Genomic DNA, 12,515 nt, shown 5'->3' with positions numbered 1-12,515 from the left:
CTCCCAGCCCATTCATTCCCATCAATCGCGAGTCATTCACGAAATACAAGTCCACCGTATCGCTATGCCGATCGCTTCAACTTTACTTTGTTTTAGGTGGGCTCCGTCATCGCCTTTGACTTCAGAGTTGCCATCGTTCTAAAATAACTTTGGGGACCATTGGCTGATATGTCACTCATCCTCATACAATCCGAGAGGATCACCCATACATGCCAGGCATGCTGTTCTTCAATAAATGTTAACCAATAATCATGAAAATGTTAGTAGATACATTCTGAAGTTAGAGAGAGATTTGATAAAGTTAAAGATCATGATTGATATGTTCATGATGGTCATCATCATGATTGATAAGATCATGACTTGATAAGATCATGATGATGATCATCATCATAAATGATACGACCATGGCTTCTTTGATAAGATCATGATGATGATCATCATCATAAATGATACGACCATGGCTTCTTTGATAAGATCATGATGATGATCATCATCATAAATGATACGACCATGGCTTCTTTGATAAGATCATGATGACCAGGAATCTGGTGGTGAAATAATCGCAGGTATACCCTGGCGTTGTCCCCAAAACTCCTAATCGTCTATCAGATATGGGAATTGATGACTGTTAGATGGTCTTTGATTCCCATCTTTCTCACCTTAGTAGGTTCTGTAGGCTCTTCTTGCTGTCTTTTCTCACAATTGCAGTAGACATCCTCTTAGCGAAGCTTTGTCTTCACCTATGCCTCTTCGTCCTCCCCCTAGTCTTTGTATGCAGAACTGCCTCCCCAGTCCTCCCACACCACACCTTCCCTTTATCAGCTCTGATCAATCGATCAGTTGTTCCCAATGTGTCCTGTCTTTGTCAGTTCTCTGGGATCATTAGTGGATCTCCTCTCCTGTAGTGCTTCTCTCCTCTCTCTCCTTTTTTTTTTTTTTCAGGAAGTTTGAGCAGATGCCTTCCCCCCCTTTTGTTTCCAGCTCCCTCTCCCCCTCCTCCTGTGTTGGGAAGTCAGGGGGAGATGATATGAGGTAAGAGGAAGCCGGACCCTCCCTGGCCCTGTGTTTGGGGAAGGGGAGGGGGTGACAATATGTCACTGTCTGACTCCCCCCTCCCTCCTTCCCCTTTACACATTCTCTGGGGGAGTCCCCTTTATCACAGCAAACATATTTTCCCTGATGCTCTAATCACAGCTGAGAAGGATTTTCTCACTCCTCTATTGATTTTTTTTTTAATGTATCCTCTTTTTCTAAATTAGTGTTGCTTTGTTTTGCACACCGTGTCCTCCTATCACACTGTATTGTGTGCTTTCCAGACAGCGTGTGTCATTTCCATTAGAGTTTTATGTCACGAAGATTTATTATCCTGCTGCATTATTCAGCCTATTGTTCCATCTGCTTCCAGATTTTCATCCCATAAAGATATTACTGTTCAGTCTTTTTATCTACAGAAGAGGATGTATTTTATTTTTGTTTGTAAATAATCATTTTATTTAAAAAAAAAAAAAAATGTATTATATATTGTGGCAAATTAGTCAATTGAAACCACTTTCAGCCAGCTTTCTCAAGCTGGAGTGACAGTGAGCCCAGAGTCACTCCACACCGGTGACTTGCATTGCCATGTCTAGTGCATGAAGTCGCACAGATGTCAGCCAAGTCCCACTGACATGTGGTTTTCAAATTGTGTGATTTCAAGTAAAGTCGCACAATTTGAAAGTCGCAGTGAGTGTGAACCAGCGAAGGCAACCTACCATAACACATTTGGGTGATTGCCAAAGTTCAATAATTTTTTTGGGATTGAAATCAATTTAAAGTGACCCTGTCACTGGCTGAAAGAAGTCAGACTTGCAGCACTGTTTAGAAAAAAAATAGTAATAGTAAAGTTGGCCATATACATATAGATGTCTTTGGTTCAGTCTGCCGACTGGGGGCCAGTTCACACCACATGCAGTCCAGTGCGTTTTTTTTCTGCATAAAAAACGCATGGAAAGTAGGTTATATGGTTTTCAATGGCATAGTTCACACCAGTGCTTGCAGTTCCAGTGCGTTCCAGTTCCAGAAAAAAAAGTAGAACATGCTGCATTTTTTCTGCACTGGACTGTACTGGAACGCTGTAAAACGCATCAAAAACGCACTGGAATGCACCTAAATGCACCAAAAACGCACTGCAACACATTTGTCCTTATTTAAGGTTAAGAAAAAAGAGGGAGAAAAAAAGCACTGGACTGCATCAAAAACGCACCAAAAACGCATCAAAAACGCACTGGAAAGCATCAAAAACGTGCATGCAGAAAAGCACCTGGAATGATCTGGACTGCATCTCTATGGTGTGAACTGGCCCTGATAGAAAGATAATCAAATAGATTCTTCCACAAACAGCACGGATTGACGACTCTCCCGCTGCGGCGAATTTATTCTGACAGCTGGCTATCAAAATACCAAAACATTGCCTGCATTTGATGGGAATTATTTTGAGCTGTGTCACCCAATTAGGCACTTATATCATTCACACGCCGCAAACATTTTACTAATGTTATTACACGTGTGTTTTCTAGGAGAAAAGTTCCTGCGCAAGAATCAGTAAAATACATGCGTGTAGAAGTCTTTAAATGCATAAAAACATCCAAATTTCCGAATAACGAAAAATTTGTCCAAATTTCAATTTGGAAATAACAAAACAAAACTATTTGAATTCAAATTCTGTCTGAAATTTTGTGTCATTATTTCAAATTCGTTTAACTTTGTTACTATTGCAATTCGGAAATTCGTATAACGAAAAATGTGTCTGAATTTCAATTGGGGATGAAAGGAACCGCACATGTTTATTATGTACACACACGCGTCTTTGCGCATTTAAACGCATCTATACGCATGTATTTTAATGATCCTTACGCAGGAACTTTTCTTCTAGAAAACACATGTGTAACAACATCAGTAAAATGTTTCCGGACGTGTGAATTACAATAGTAATGAATTTAAACAATTTTCAAATAGTTTTAAATTCTAATAGTTTTCGAATTTGAATCTTTTTTTATTCAAATTGTTTTTTAATCTAATTCAAATTACCTAAGACAATAACATAGAATAGAAAATAAAGGAATAGAATAGAACAGAATAGAATAGAGCAAAACAGAACAAAATAGAATAGAAAATAAAAGAACAGAATAAAATAGAATAGAAAACAAACGAAAATAATGGAATAGAATACAATAAAAAAACTGAATAAAATAGAAAGAATATAACCATCTTTTTAAATTCGAATTTTAAATAGAATATATTCAAATTTGAATACAATACAATATGCCCAATGAGTCAACCAGGGGGTGTAACCACACCAAAAAAAGGGAGCTTCCACGCCATTCTTTCCTGACCACAATGGAAGGTGATCCCTTGATCTTTATTGCAGATCGGTTTTGGGATGACTCGATTGTTTCAACAATGATACACCAAAGAGGCAAGCTGTATTTCAAGATAAGAAGCGATGTGTCCAGAAGAGACAGAGAAACTTCACATAGTGTAAATCGGCATGATGTAAAATTTATTTTAAAAGTTCAAGAACACTCACATGTTCAAAAATAAAAAAGCGCTTGTTTCAAATATCACCCAGCAGAACTCAATGGCACCAACAGAGCTCGACACGACGCGTTTCATCTAAGGAGACATCATTGGCGGTGGATCGTTTTCACGCATGTGATCATGCTGGGATTGGGACTCAATTCCCCTTCCTTGGACTATTCACAGGAACATTGTTTTTGTCTTTGGCATTTCAGCAATGAATCCATTGCACATTTTCTCCTTTGCACTTTAGTATCTTATTGGACATTTTTCTTAGCACCAATATAACTGTCATCTTTGTGTCCACATTTATGCACATATGTGATATACCTATTGGCTCTCTTTACACTTTTAACCTTTTCAACAATTTTTTCCTTCACCTTGGATATTTATCACTTTTCTCATTTAACCATTTATGGTCATTTATTATCGTCTCTTGATGTATGATAATATATTTATGTCAAATTATGTTTACACATAGCACAGTGAACATTCAGTTGCACTTACTATATACTTACCTACATCTTATTAACCCTAAAAAGGTTTTTCTCACCTTCTTAGTGCTGCACTTATTTTGTCATTTATTACGCATTATTGTCTATTGCTGTGCGGGCTGCTTCCATATTTTTAGGGCACTAGCGCTGTCTTTCTTCTGTATTTACTGTCTGTGATTAATGCCTAGGTGTGAATGGAGCCTTAATCACAAAGATTATTGAACAGATTAAAACAACTCACTTCCAGAAATTAGGATTGTTTCATAGTTTCGATACTGGTGATGGTAGGTTGTTAGTGGTAGGTTGGTGGTAGGTTGCCTTGATGTGTTTCATTTTTTTGCATGATCAGAATTGGTTGAAATTTGTACAGTGTATGAGCAACATAAGCTTGGCTTTATCCGAACAGATGTCTCATTGTGAGGACTGGTGATAAGACATCTGTCTATCCTGTCCTACATCAGAGCACCTGGACCTGTCTAATCCCCTCCCTGCTACACATCCTCCATGTGGATGGAGCTCAGATGTGCTGAAAGCTTTGTTTTCTTTTCCATGGAAAAGCATTTGGCCACCAAAATTCCATTTGGAATGTTTCTGTTGACCAGAAGTCTTATCACCTTCTAATAACAGATCGTCTGACTTTATAACAGAGGTTGGGACACAGGTTTATGGCACTAAAAAGCTCATTTTTAAAAGGGAAATTCACCCAAAGCTAAAATTTAGTTATAGGTGAAGCTCTGTTAGTCATTGATTTTATATATATATATATATATATATATATATATATATATATATATATATATATACACAGCAGGTAAAATAAGTATTGAACAGGTCACCAGTTTTCAAGGTAAAAGGTGCTATTGACATGAAATTTTCACCACATGTTGGTAACAATCCATGCATACAAAGAAATCAAAACAAATAAGTTCAGAAATTAAGTTATGTGTAATAAAATGTAATGACACAAGGAAAAAGTATTGAACACGCCAACTGAAATCTATTTAATACTTGGTATAAAATCCTTTGTTGGTAATGACATCTTCAAGACGCCTCCTGTATGGAGAAACTAGTCGCATTTATTGCTCAGGAATGATTTTGGCCCATTCTTCCACAGTCTTCAAATCTTGAAGATTCCGTGAGCCTCTTCTATGAACTCTGATCTTTAGTTCTTTCCATAGATTTTCTATTGGATTCAAGAGAGGTGATTGGCTGGGTCGTTCTACCAGCTTTATATTCTTTCTTTGAAACCAATTGGGAGTTTCCTTGGCTTTGTGTTTGGGATCATTGTCTTGCTGAAATGTCCACCCTCATTTCATCTTCATCATCCTGGTAGATGGTAGTAGATTTTTATCAAGAATGTCTTGATACATTTTTCTATTCATCCTTCCTTCAGTGACATGAAGTTTGCCAGTACCGTATGCTGAAAAACCGCCCCACACCATGATGTTCCCACCTTCAAACTTCACTGTTGGTATGGGGGTGTTTTCGGGGTGATGTGCAATGCTGTTTGGTCTCATCTGACCAGACTATATTCTCTCAGTATTTCACAGGGTTGTCTAAATGTTGTGCAGGAAACTTTAAAAGAGCTTCAACATGCTTTTTCTTCAGCAATGGAGTCTTGTGTGGTGAGCGTGCGTACAGGCCATGGCGGTTGAGAGCATTACTTATTGTTTTCTTTGGAACAATTGTATCTGCTAATTCCAGGTCTTTCTGAAGCTCTCCACAAGTGCCCTTGGATAACTCTTCTGATAATTCTTTTCACGCCTTTGTTAGAAATCTTACGAGGAGCACCTGGTCATGGCTGGTTTATGGTGAAATTATTTTCTTTCCACTTCTGGATTATGGCCCCAACAGTGCTCACTGGAACATTCAGAAATTTAGAAATCCTTCTGTAACCAATGCCAGTAGTATGTTTTGCAACAATAAGGTTGAGAGAGCTCTTTGCTTTTACCCATCATGAGATGTTTCTTGTGTGACACCTTGGTAATGAGACACCTTTTTATAGGCCATCAGTTGAGACTGAACCAGCTGATATTAATTTGCACTGACAAGGAGCAGGATTGCTTTCTAATTACTGATAGATTTCAGCTTGTGTCATAGCTTTCCATGCTTTTTTGCACCTCCCTTTCTTCATGTGTCCAATACTTTTTACCTGCGTCATTCCCTTTTATTACACATAACTTAACTTTTGAACTTATTTGTTTTTGTTTCTTTGTTTGTATGAATTTCATGGGTTGTTACTGACATGTAGTGAAAATTTTATGTCAATAGCACCTTTAGAAATACACTATATTACCAAAAGTATTGGGACAGCTGCCTTTAGACCCCTTTCGCACTGGAGACGTTTTTCAGGCGCTTTAGCATTAAAAATAGCGCCTGTAAAGCGCCTGAGAAAAGCCTCATCTGCAATCCCAGTGTGAAAGCCTGGCGCTGAGCTGGCAGGACGTCAAAAAAAGTCCCGCAAGCAGCTTCTTTGAGACACTTTAGGAGCGGTGCATACACCACTGAGGCGCCTGCAAATTGCCTCGCCAGCAGAGCTTTGCGGGCGATTTTAACCCTTTATTCAGCCGCTAGCTGGGTTAAAAGCCCGTGAAACGCCACAAAAACGACGGTAAAGCGCCGCTAAAACTAGCAGCACTTTACCACCGATGCCCGAGCACTGGCAGTGTGAAAGGGCTCTTACACGCACATGAACTTTAATGGCATCCCAGTCTAATGCCCCGTATACACGGTCGGACTTTGTTCGGACATTCCGACAACAAAATCCTAGGATTTTTTCCGACGGATGTTGGCTCAAACTTGTCTTGCATACACACGGTCACACAAAGTTGTCGGAAAATCCGATCGTTCTGAACACGGTGACGTAAAACACGTACGTCGGGACTATAAACGGGCAGTGGCCAATAGCTTTCATCTCTTTATTTATTCTGAGCATGCGTGGCACTTTGTCCGTCGGATTTGTGTACACACGATCGGAATTTCCGACAACAGATTTTGTTGTCGGAAAATTTTATCTCCTGCTCTCCAACTTTGTGTGTCGGAAAATCCGATGGAAAATGTCCGATGGAGCCCACACACGGTCGGAATTTCCGACAACATGCTCTGATCGGATATTTTCCATCAGAAAATCCGACCGTGTGTACGGGGCATTAGTCTGTAGGGTTCAATATTGAGTTGGCCCACCTCTTGCAGCTATAACAGCTTCAACTCTTCTGGGAAGGCTGTCCACAAAGTTTAGGAGTGTGTCTATGGGAATGTTTGACCAGAAGCGCATTTTTGGAGGTCAGGCACTGATGTGGACGAGAAGGCCTGTCTTGCAATCTCCGCTCTAATTCATCCCAAAGGTGTTCTATCTGGTTGAGGTCAGGACTTTGTGAAGGCCAGTCAAGTTCCTCCACCCCAAACTCACTCATCCATGTTTTTATGGACCTTGCTAATGGTCAAACAGTCCCATAGACACACTCCTAAATCTGTGCGTGCATGATTAGCCTTAAAGTGATTGTAAACGTTCAAATGAAAAAAATAATAATAATAACATATCACACCAGCTCTGTGCAATGTTTTGGCCCGATCCTCTTCTTCTCAGTTCCCCTGCTGGCGTTCCTGGTTCCACCTACCGATTGCCCACCATAGCAAGCTGCTTGTTATGGGGGGCACTTGTGCATGCTCGCTCCCAAGCCAGCTCTGTGTGTTCAGGGACGTCCCCTCCCGCTGCTTGTAAAAGCAATTGCTTTTACAAGAAAGCCGACTGTTGGCTCTAAAAAAAACATACCGGGATGATGCCAGCAGCAGTAGGCATCTTCCCGGTATAACCACTTGAAGTCCAACAAAATACCGGTACCTCGCCGGTCGTCAAGTGGTTACCCAAATCCGGGCAAATAAAAATTGATCCCCAACATTGAGGCTGTGCCTGCGGGTTAATTGCTCGTTTAGGTCTAGGGGGAAAAAAAGTTTTACTTACCCGATCCTCATCCTCTTTTTCTCCCTAGACCAGAAGTCACGGCTTCTTCTTCTCCACGCTCCAGCGGTCTGGGGTCCTGACATTATCAAGACCAAAGCAGGTTCCATAACCGTGATGATGCCAAGGCCAAGGCCACCTCCCTGTTTCTCATCCTCCCTAGACAAAACAAGCTATTTACCCTCACAATGCAAACGCAGCCACATTGCAAGGGACCATTTTTTAGCTGCCCAGAGTTTGTGGGCTTTAATAGTAACCCCAAAATGTTTTTATGATGGTCTGTTCATACCTCCCAACTGTCCCCCATTTGAAGCTGCTATCCCTGTTTTGGAGCCAAATCCCACTTTCCTCCACGGTTGTTCCTCTTTCTGGTCTTGTGTTCAATAAATAACTTTTTAATAAATGCACTATTAACTACATAAACATTCCACATAGATCTTATTATGATTGTTTTTCTTTTTTGAAAAGCAAGTGTAAAGGAAAAGTAGTGATGAAAAAAAGCGTGTATGTTAGCCAGGGTTTTTTTTTTTTGTCAAAGAATAGGCGCAGGAACTTCCCCTTTCCAAGCCACCCCTTGTCTCTGCCCCTACCCACCTCTGAGCGCCATTCCTTGGTTCCACCCCCTACCCACCTCCCAAGATCACTCCTTTTTAAAGAATACAGTAACATTTGTGGTACTAACTAATTTGTATAGAACTTGTTAATGATAACAAGAAAAAGCAGTCAAATAGATTACCTGCAGCCAGCAACAATAGAACCCCCCCCCAGCAACAATGGACCACCAACAACAAAATACCCCCCTCCCCAGTAACATCAGCCCCCCTGCAGCAACAACAGATCTCCTCGCAGTCAGCATCAATAGACCCCAGCAGCAATAGTTTACCGCAGCAACAATGGACCACCTACAAGAAAATACCACCCCTTCTTCAGCAACAATAGACCCCCAGCAGCAACAACAGATCTTTCAGCAGCCAGGAATAATAGACCATTCCCTTAATAGTAGATTCCTCCCAGCAATTTAAGACCCACCCCAGCAACAATAGATCCCCTGCCAGCAACAACAGACCCCCCCTGCAAAAATAGATCCCCTCCAGTGACAATAGATCCCCAGCAGCCAGCATCAACAGACCCTGAGCACACCCCAGCACCCCTTGCCATTACATACATTCAGTCCCGGGGGTGCTGATAAAAAGCCCAGGGTTTTGCCAATTGCTTTTAAAGACTACTTTTGTATGGTCCATGTAATGTAAGTATGGAAGGGATACCTCAGTTGCTTACATACTTTGTGCTAAAGGGTGATTCTTGTTACCATCTCAGAAAGTTGGGGGTATGGTATGTGTGTGCAAGAATGAGATGAAAACAAACCTAAATCCTAGCTCTTCAGATTTTGTGCCATATTAAATCAGATGATGATTGTTATTTCACATGAGAACGCTTTGTTTGCCTCCGGTGTATATATTCTTTTCTGTGCCTTCACTCCTTGTTTCACTAATAAATTCCAGCAACATAGCCACAGAAAAAAATCACCCTGAAAGATGAACCCCAGAGGGGAATTCCGCCTGTTACAGTAAAGCTTAAATGTACAGTATTAGAAAATAATCATAATTATAATTATACATATGTAGGTATTTATAACGCAGGAGAACGTTTGAAAAAAAATTAATATGTGTCTACATGTTAAAGAGACCTTGTCACCAGGCCTTTTATTTCAAAAACAGTCTTCCCAAGAGATTATATGTGCATTTCATATGTTTTATGCATATTATTTACCTGTAAAAGCCCCCTTGTGTAGATACTCTAGTGACACTCTATAGCAGTGGTCTCCAAACTGCTGCCCTTGGTCAGGAGCGGCCCTTTGCTTGCCCTTATCTGGCTCTTGGGCCACTATTCCTCCCACTGACACCAACAGTAAAGCATTATATTTCCCACTGACACCAACAATGGGGCATTGCACCTTCCACTGACACCAAAGATGGGGCACTATTCCTTCCACTGACACCAACAGTAGGGAATCATTTTTATCACTGACACCAACGATGGGGCACTATTACTCCCACTGGCATCAACTATTCCTTCCACTGATACCAATGATGGGGCACCAATCCTCCTACTGACCACAAGTGCTTGAAACATTGCTAGTTGCTATGTGATTTTTTTTTTTAACTCCCACTGACCACTAAGCTTGAAACATTGTATACTCCCACTGATGCCAGGCATTCTCTGCTTCCACTGACCACAGTCCATCCCTCTTAAAGTCTGAAAGACAGTAAAGTGGCCCTTTGTTTAGAAAGTTTGGAGACCTCTACTCTCTATGTAGTATTCCCCTTTGCTTCTCCCTGGCTGCTACATAAAAGGTTATGTAGTAAGGTGGGAGGAGGAGCTGAGGAGCTGGGCCAGCACAGTGAGCAATTAGACACTCCCAGAAAAGTGGGGGGCTATGATGTTGGAGGAGAATTGTGCTAAGAGGATGACTTCCCTGCAGTAGTCACATTTTATGCAAGAAAGATTTTAAAGTACTTGATTTAGTTTATCTCATAAGACTACTTTGCTATTAATTACTCAGCAATCTCCTACAGTATCACCTAAGGCTAGCAATGCATGGATAGGCCCCTTTCACACACTGGGTCCGATCAGGTGCTCCTGTAATTTTTTTTTAGGCGGACCTGATTGGATGGTCCATTGTTCACCCCCATGGACAAGCGTGTGTAAACGGATTTGTGTCTGTTTACACCCGCCTACCTCCGGGTCCAATCCGGTCCACTAAAAAAAAACAAAGAGGAGCCGTCCTCTTCTGTTTAGGTGGAGCAGATCAGAGGGTAGCCAAGTGTAAACGGACTGCAGAATTAATTTACTCCCTGGGGCCCATAGAGCAGACAAGGATTTATCATCCGCCCATTCTGCTCAGATCAGCAGGGGATCTATGAGTGGATGCCTTCCTGATTGGGATAGAGTCCATCCCGTGTGAAAGGGGCATTAGATTTATCTTGGTAAACCTTGTGGGCTGAATGAGAGAAAACCAATTGACTCCTCCATTCATACTATACAGCATGGGTGTAGGAATTTCCCCTGACAAGTACTGTATTCAAGCAGCTGGGACACCCATGGCTGCCTAAATACCTAAACAGTGGCTATATCTGATACGATGAAGTCACTGTTCAGCCAATATTTTTCCACCCAGCTCAATTGATTTTAAGATCTAGTCTTGTCAAGCCGGGTGGTGCCAATAAGGCCACCCATGGCTCAAATTTTAAGCGATTTAGCAGGAATCAGCTGAAATTTAGGCCGTGTATGGCTAGCTAAAAGTGCAACTCTGCGAATATCTAAAAAAAAACCCCTTGTACTGGGGCCCCCTGCACTGCAAGGCTTAAATGCTCTTTAACAGTAGAGGATGAGGTTTAAGATGTAATTTGTAGGTGGTCCCTCACTGTCCTCATGTAGAATGAAGGCCTATTGGCCCTGTTGGGCTTTAGGCGCAGTAAGAGCAAATAAGAAATATTTTTCATCCTGCTCTTTTGAATTATCCTGCTACTACGGTCAAAAACTTACTTCAGTATGACCCCACTAACCATTAGATCAAGGTTTCTCAACCAGGGTTCCTCCAGAGGTTGCTGGGGGTTCCTTGAGCAATGAGCAATTTCTGCCTCTCAGATAAGTTCCCACTGACATCATTGATCTTTTTAGCTATCTGTAAGGGGGAATTCTTCCTAATGACTACAATTATTAGGAGCATTCTTCCCACTCTCCATCACACTAATGTATCATGAGTTGTAGATATAGTCATTTTTAGCAGGGCTTCCCTGAAGCCAGAAAGTTATTTCAAGGGTTCCTCTGTGTTGAAAAGTTTGAGAAAGGCTGCATTAGATAATCAAATGTTCTGAAAATGAAAATGTTCAAATGTCTACTGGTATATGGCCAATTTTATGCAATATGTGCAGTCCAAAGGATCAGATCCTACTGCCACCCTGCATAGGATCCCCCTCCCTAACAGACCACAGGAAGAGGTAGGTGGATGCCTTGCCATGGCATATACTGTATGTGCTGTGAGCATAGGGATTGGTGCTCCTACCACCAAAATGAAGAACAATCGGTTCAAATCATTTTTTTTGGCCCCCTTGTAAGCCCATATGCCTAGAGCACGTGGTTCTCATCTGCTGTTAAAATCAATGTTCAAAAGAGCGGAAAAGCCTTTTTACTAGGTATTTACATTTGTCACTCAGTAATGTGTTTGACTTAGTGTATATGAAGCCAAGAATTCTATATATTTTACTTAAGATTATAGCTGAGACTGCTTCCATTCCAAAGTGGTGAGACAACCGTTCTTAGACAGCCTCATAAAGTCTTGTTAACAATTGTTATATTGACATTGCACAGTCTGTCAGTCTATTTTTGTGCTTATGTGGTTTCCTGAGACAGTGGAGAGGTAAACTGGTGGTATGGGCACATGGTCATAACTCACAGTCACAGTATAGTTTATTTACATCTGGAGCTGATAATCATCAGTCAGAGCC

General features: G+C 41.1%; 1 protein-coding gene across 3 annotated transcripts in view; it reads right to left on the bottom strand.

Annotated features, from left to right (window-relative positions):
* The window catches only part of LSP1 (lymphocyte specific protein 1), a 130,102-nt gene that overhangs the window by 64,945 nt on the left and 52,642 nt on the right, over positions 1 to 12,515 (bottom strand). Inside the window, exon 1 of one of the 3 annotated variants that reach the window (XM_073604694.1) lies at positions 660 to 962. The exons of the other annotated variants lie outside the window; for them this stretch is intronic. Coding sequence (XP_073460795.1) covers positions 660 to 715 — 56 coding nt within the window. The 5' untranslated portion in view covers positions 716 to 962. Of the gene's footprint in view, positions 1 to 659; positions 963 to 12,515 lie in introns of those variants that run through there. 3 annotated transcript variants of the gene reach the window in all.

Source organism: Aquarana catesbeiana, linkage group LG11 (assembly GCF_042186555.1).
Source record: "Aquarana catesbeiana isolate 2022-GZ linkage group LG11, ASM4218655v1, whole genome shotgun sequence".
Classification (NCBI taxonomy): domain Eukaryota; kingdom Metazoa; phylum Chordata; class Amphibia; order Anura; family Ranidae; genus Aquarana; species Aquarana catesbeiana.
The sequence above is the reverse complement of the archived record's forward strand: the minus strand, read 5'-3'. Positions and strand labels throughout refer to the sequence as shown.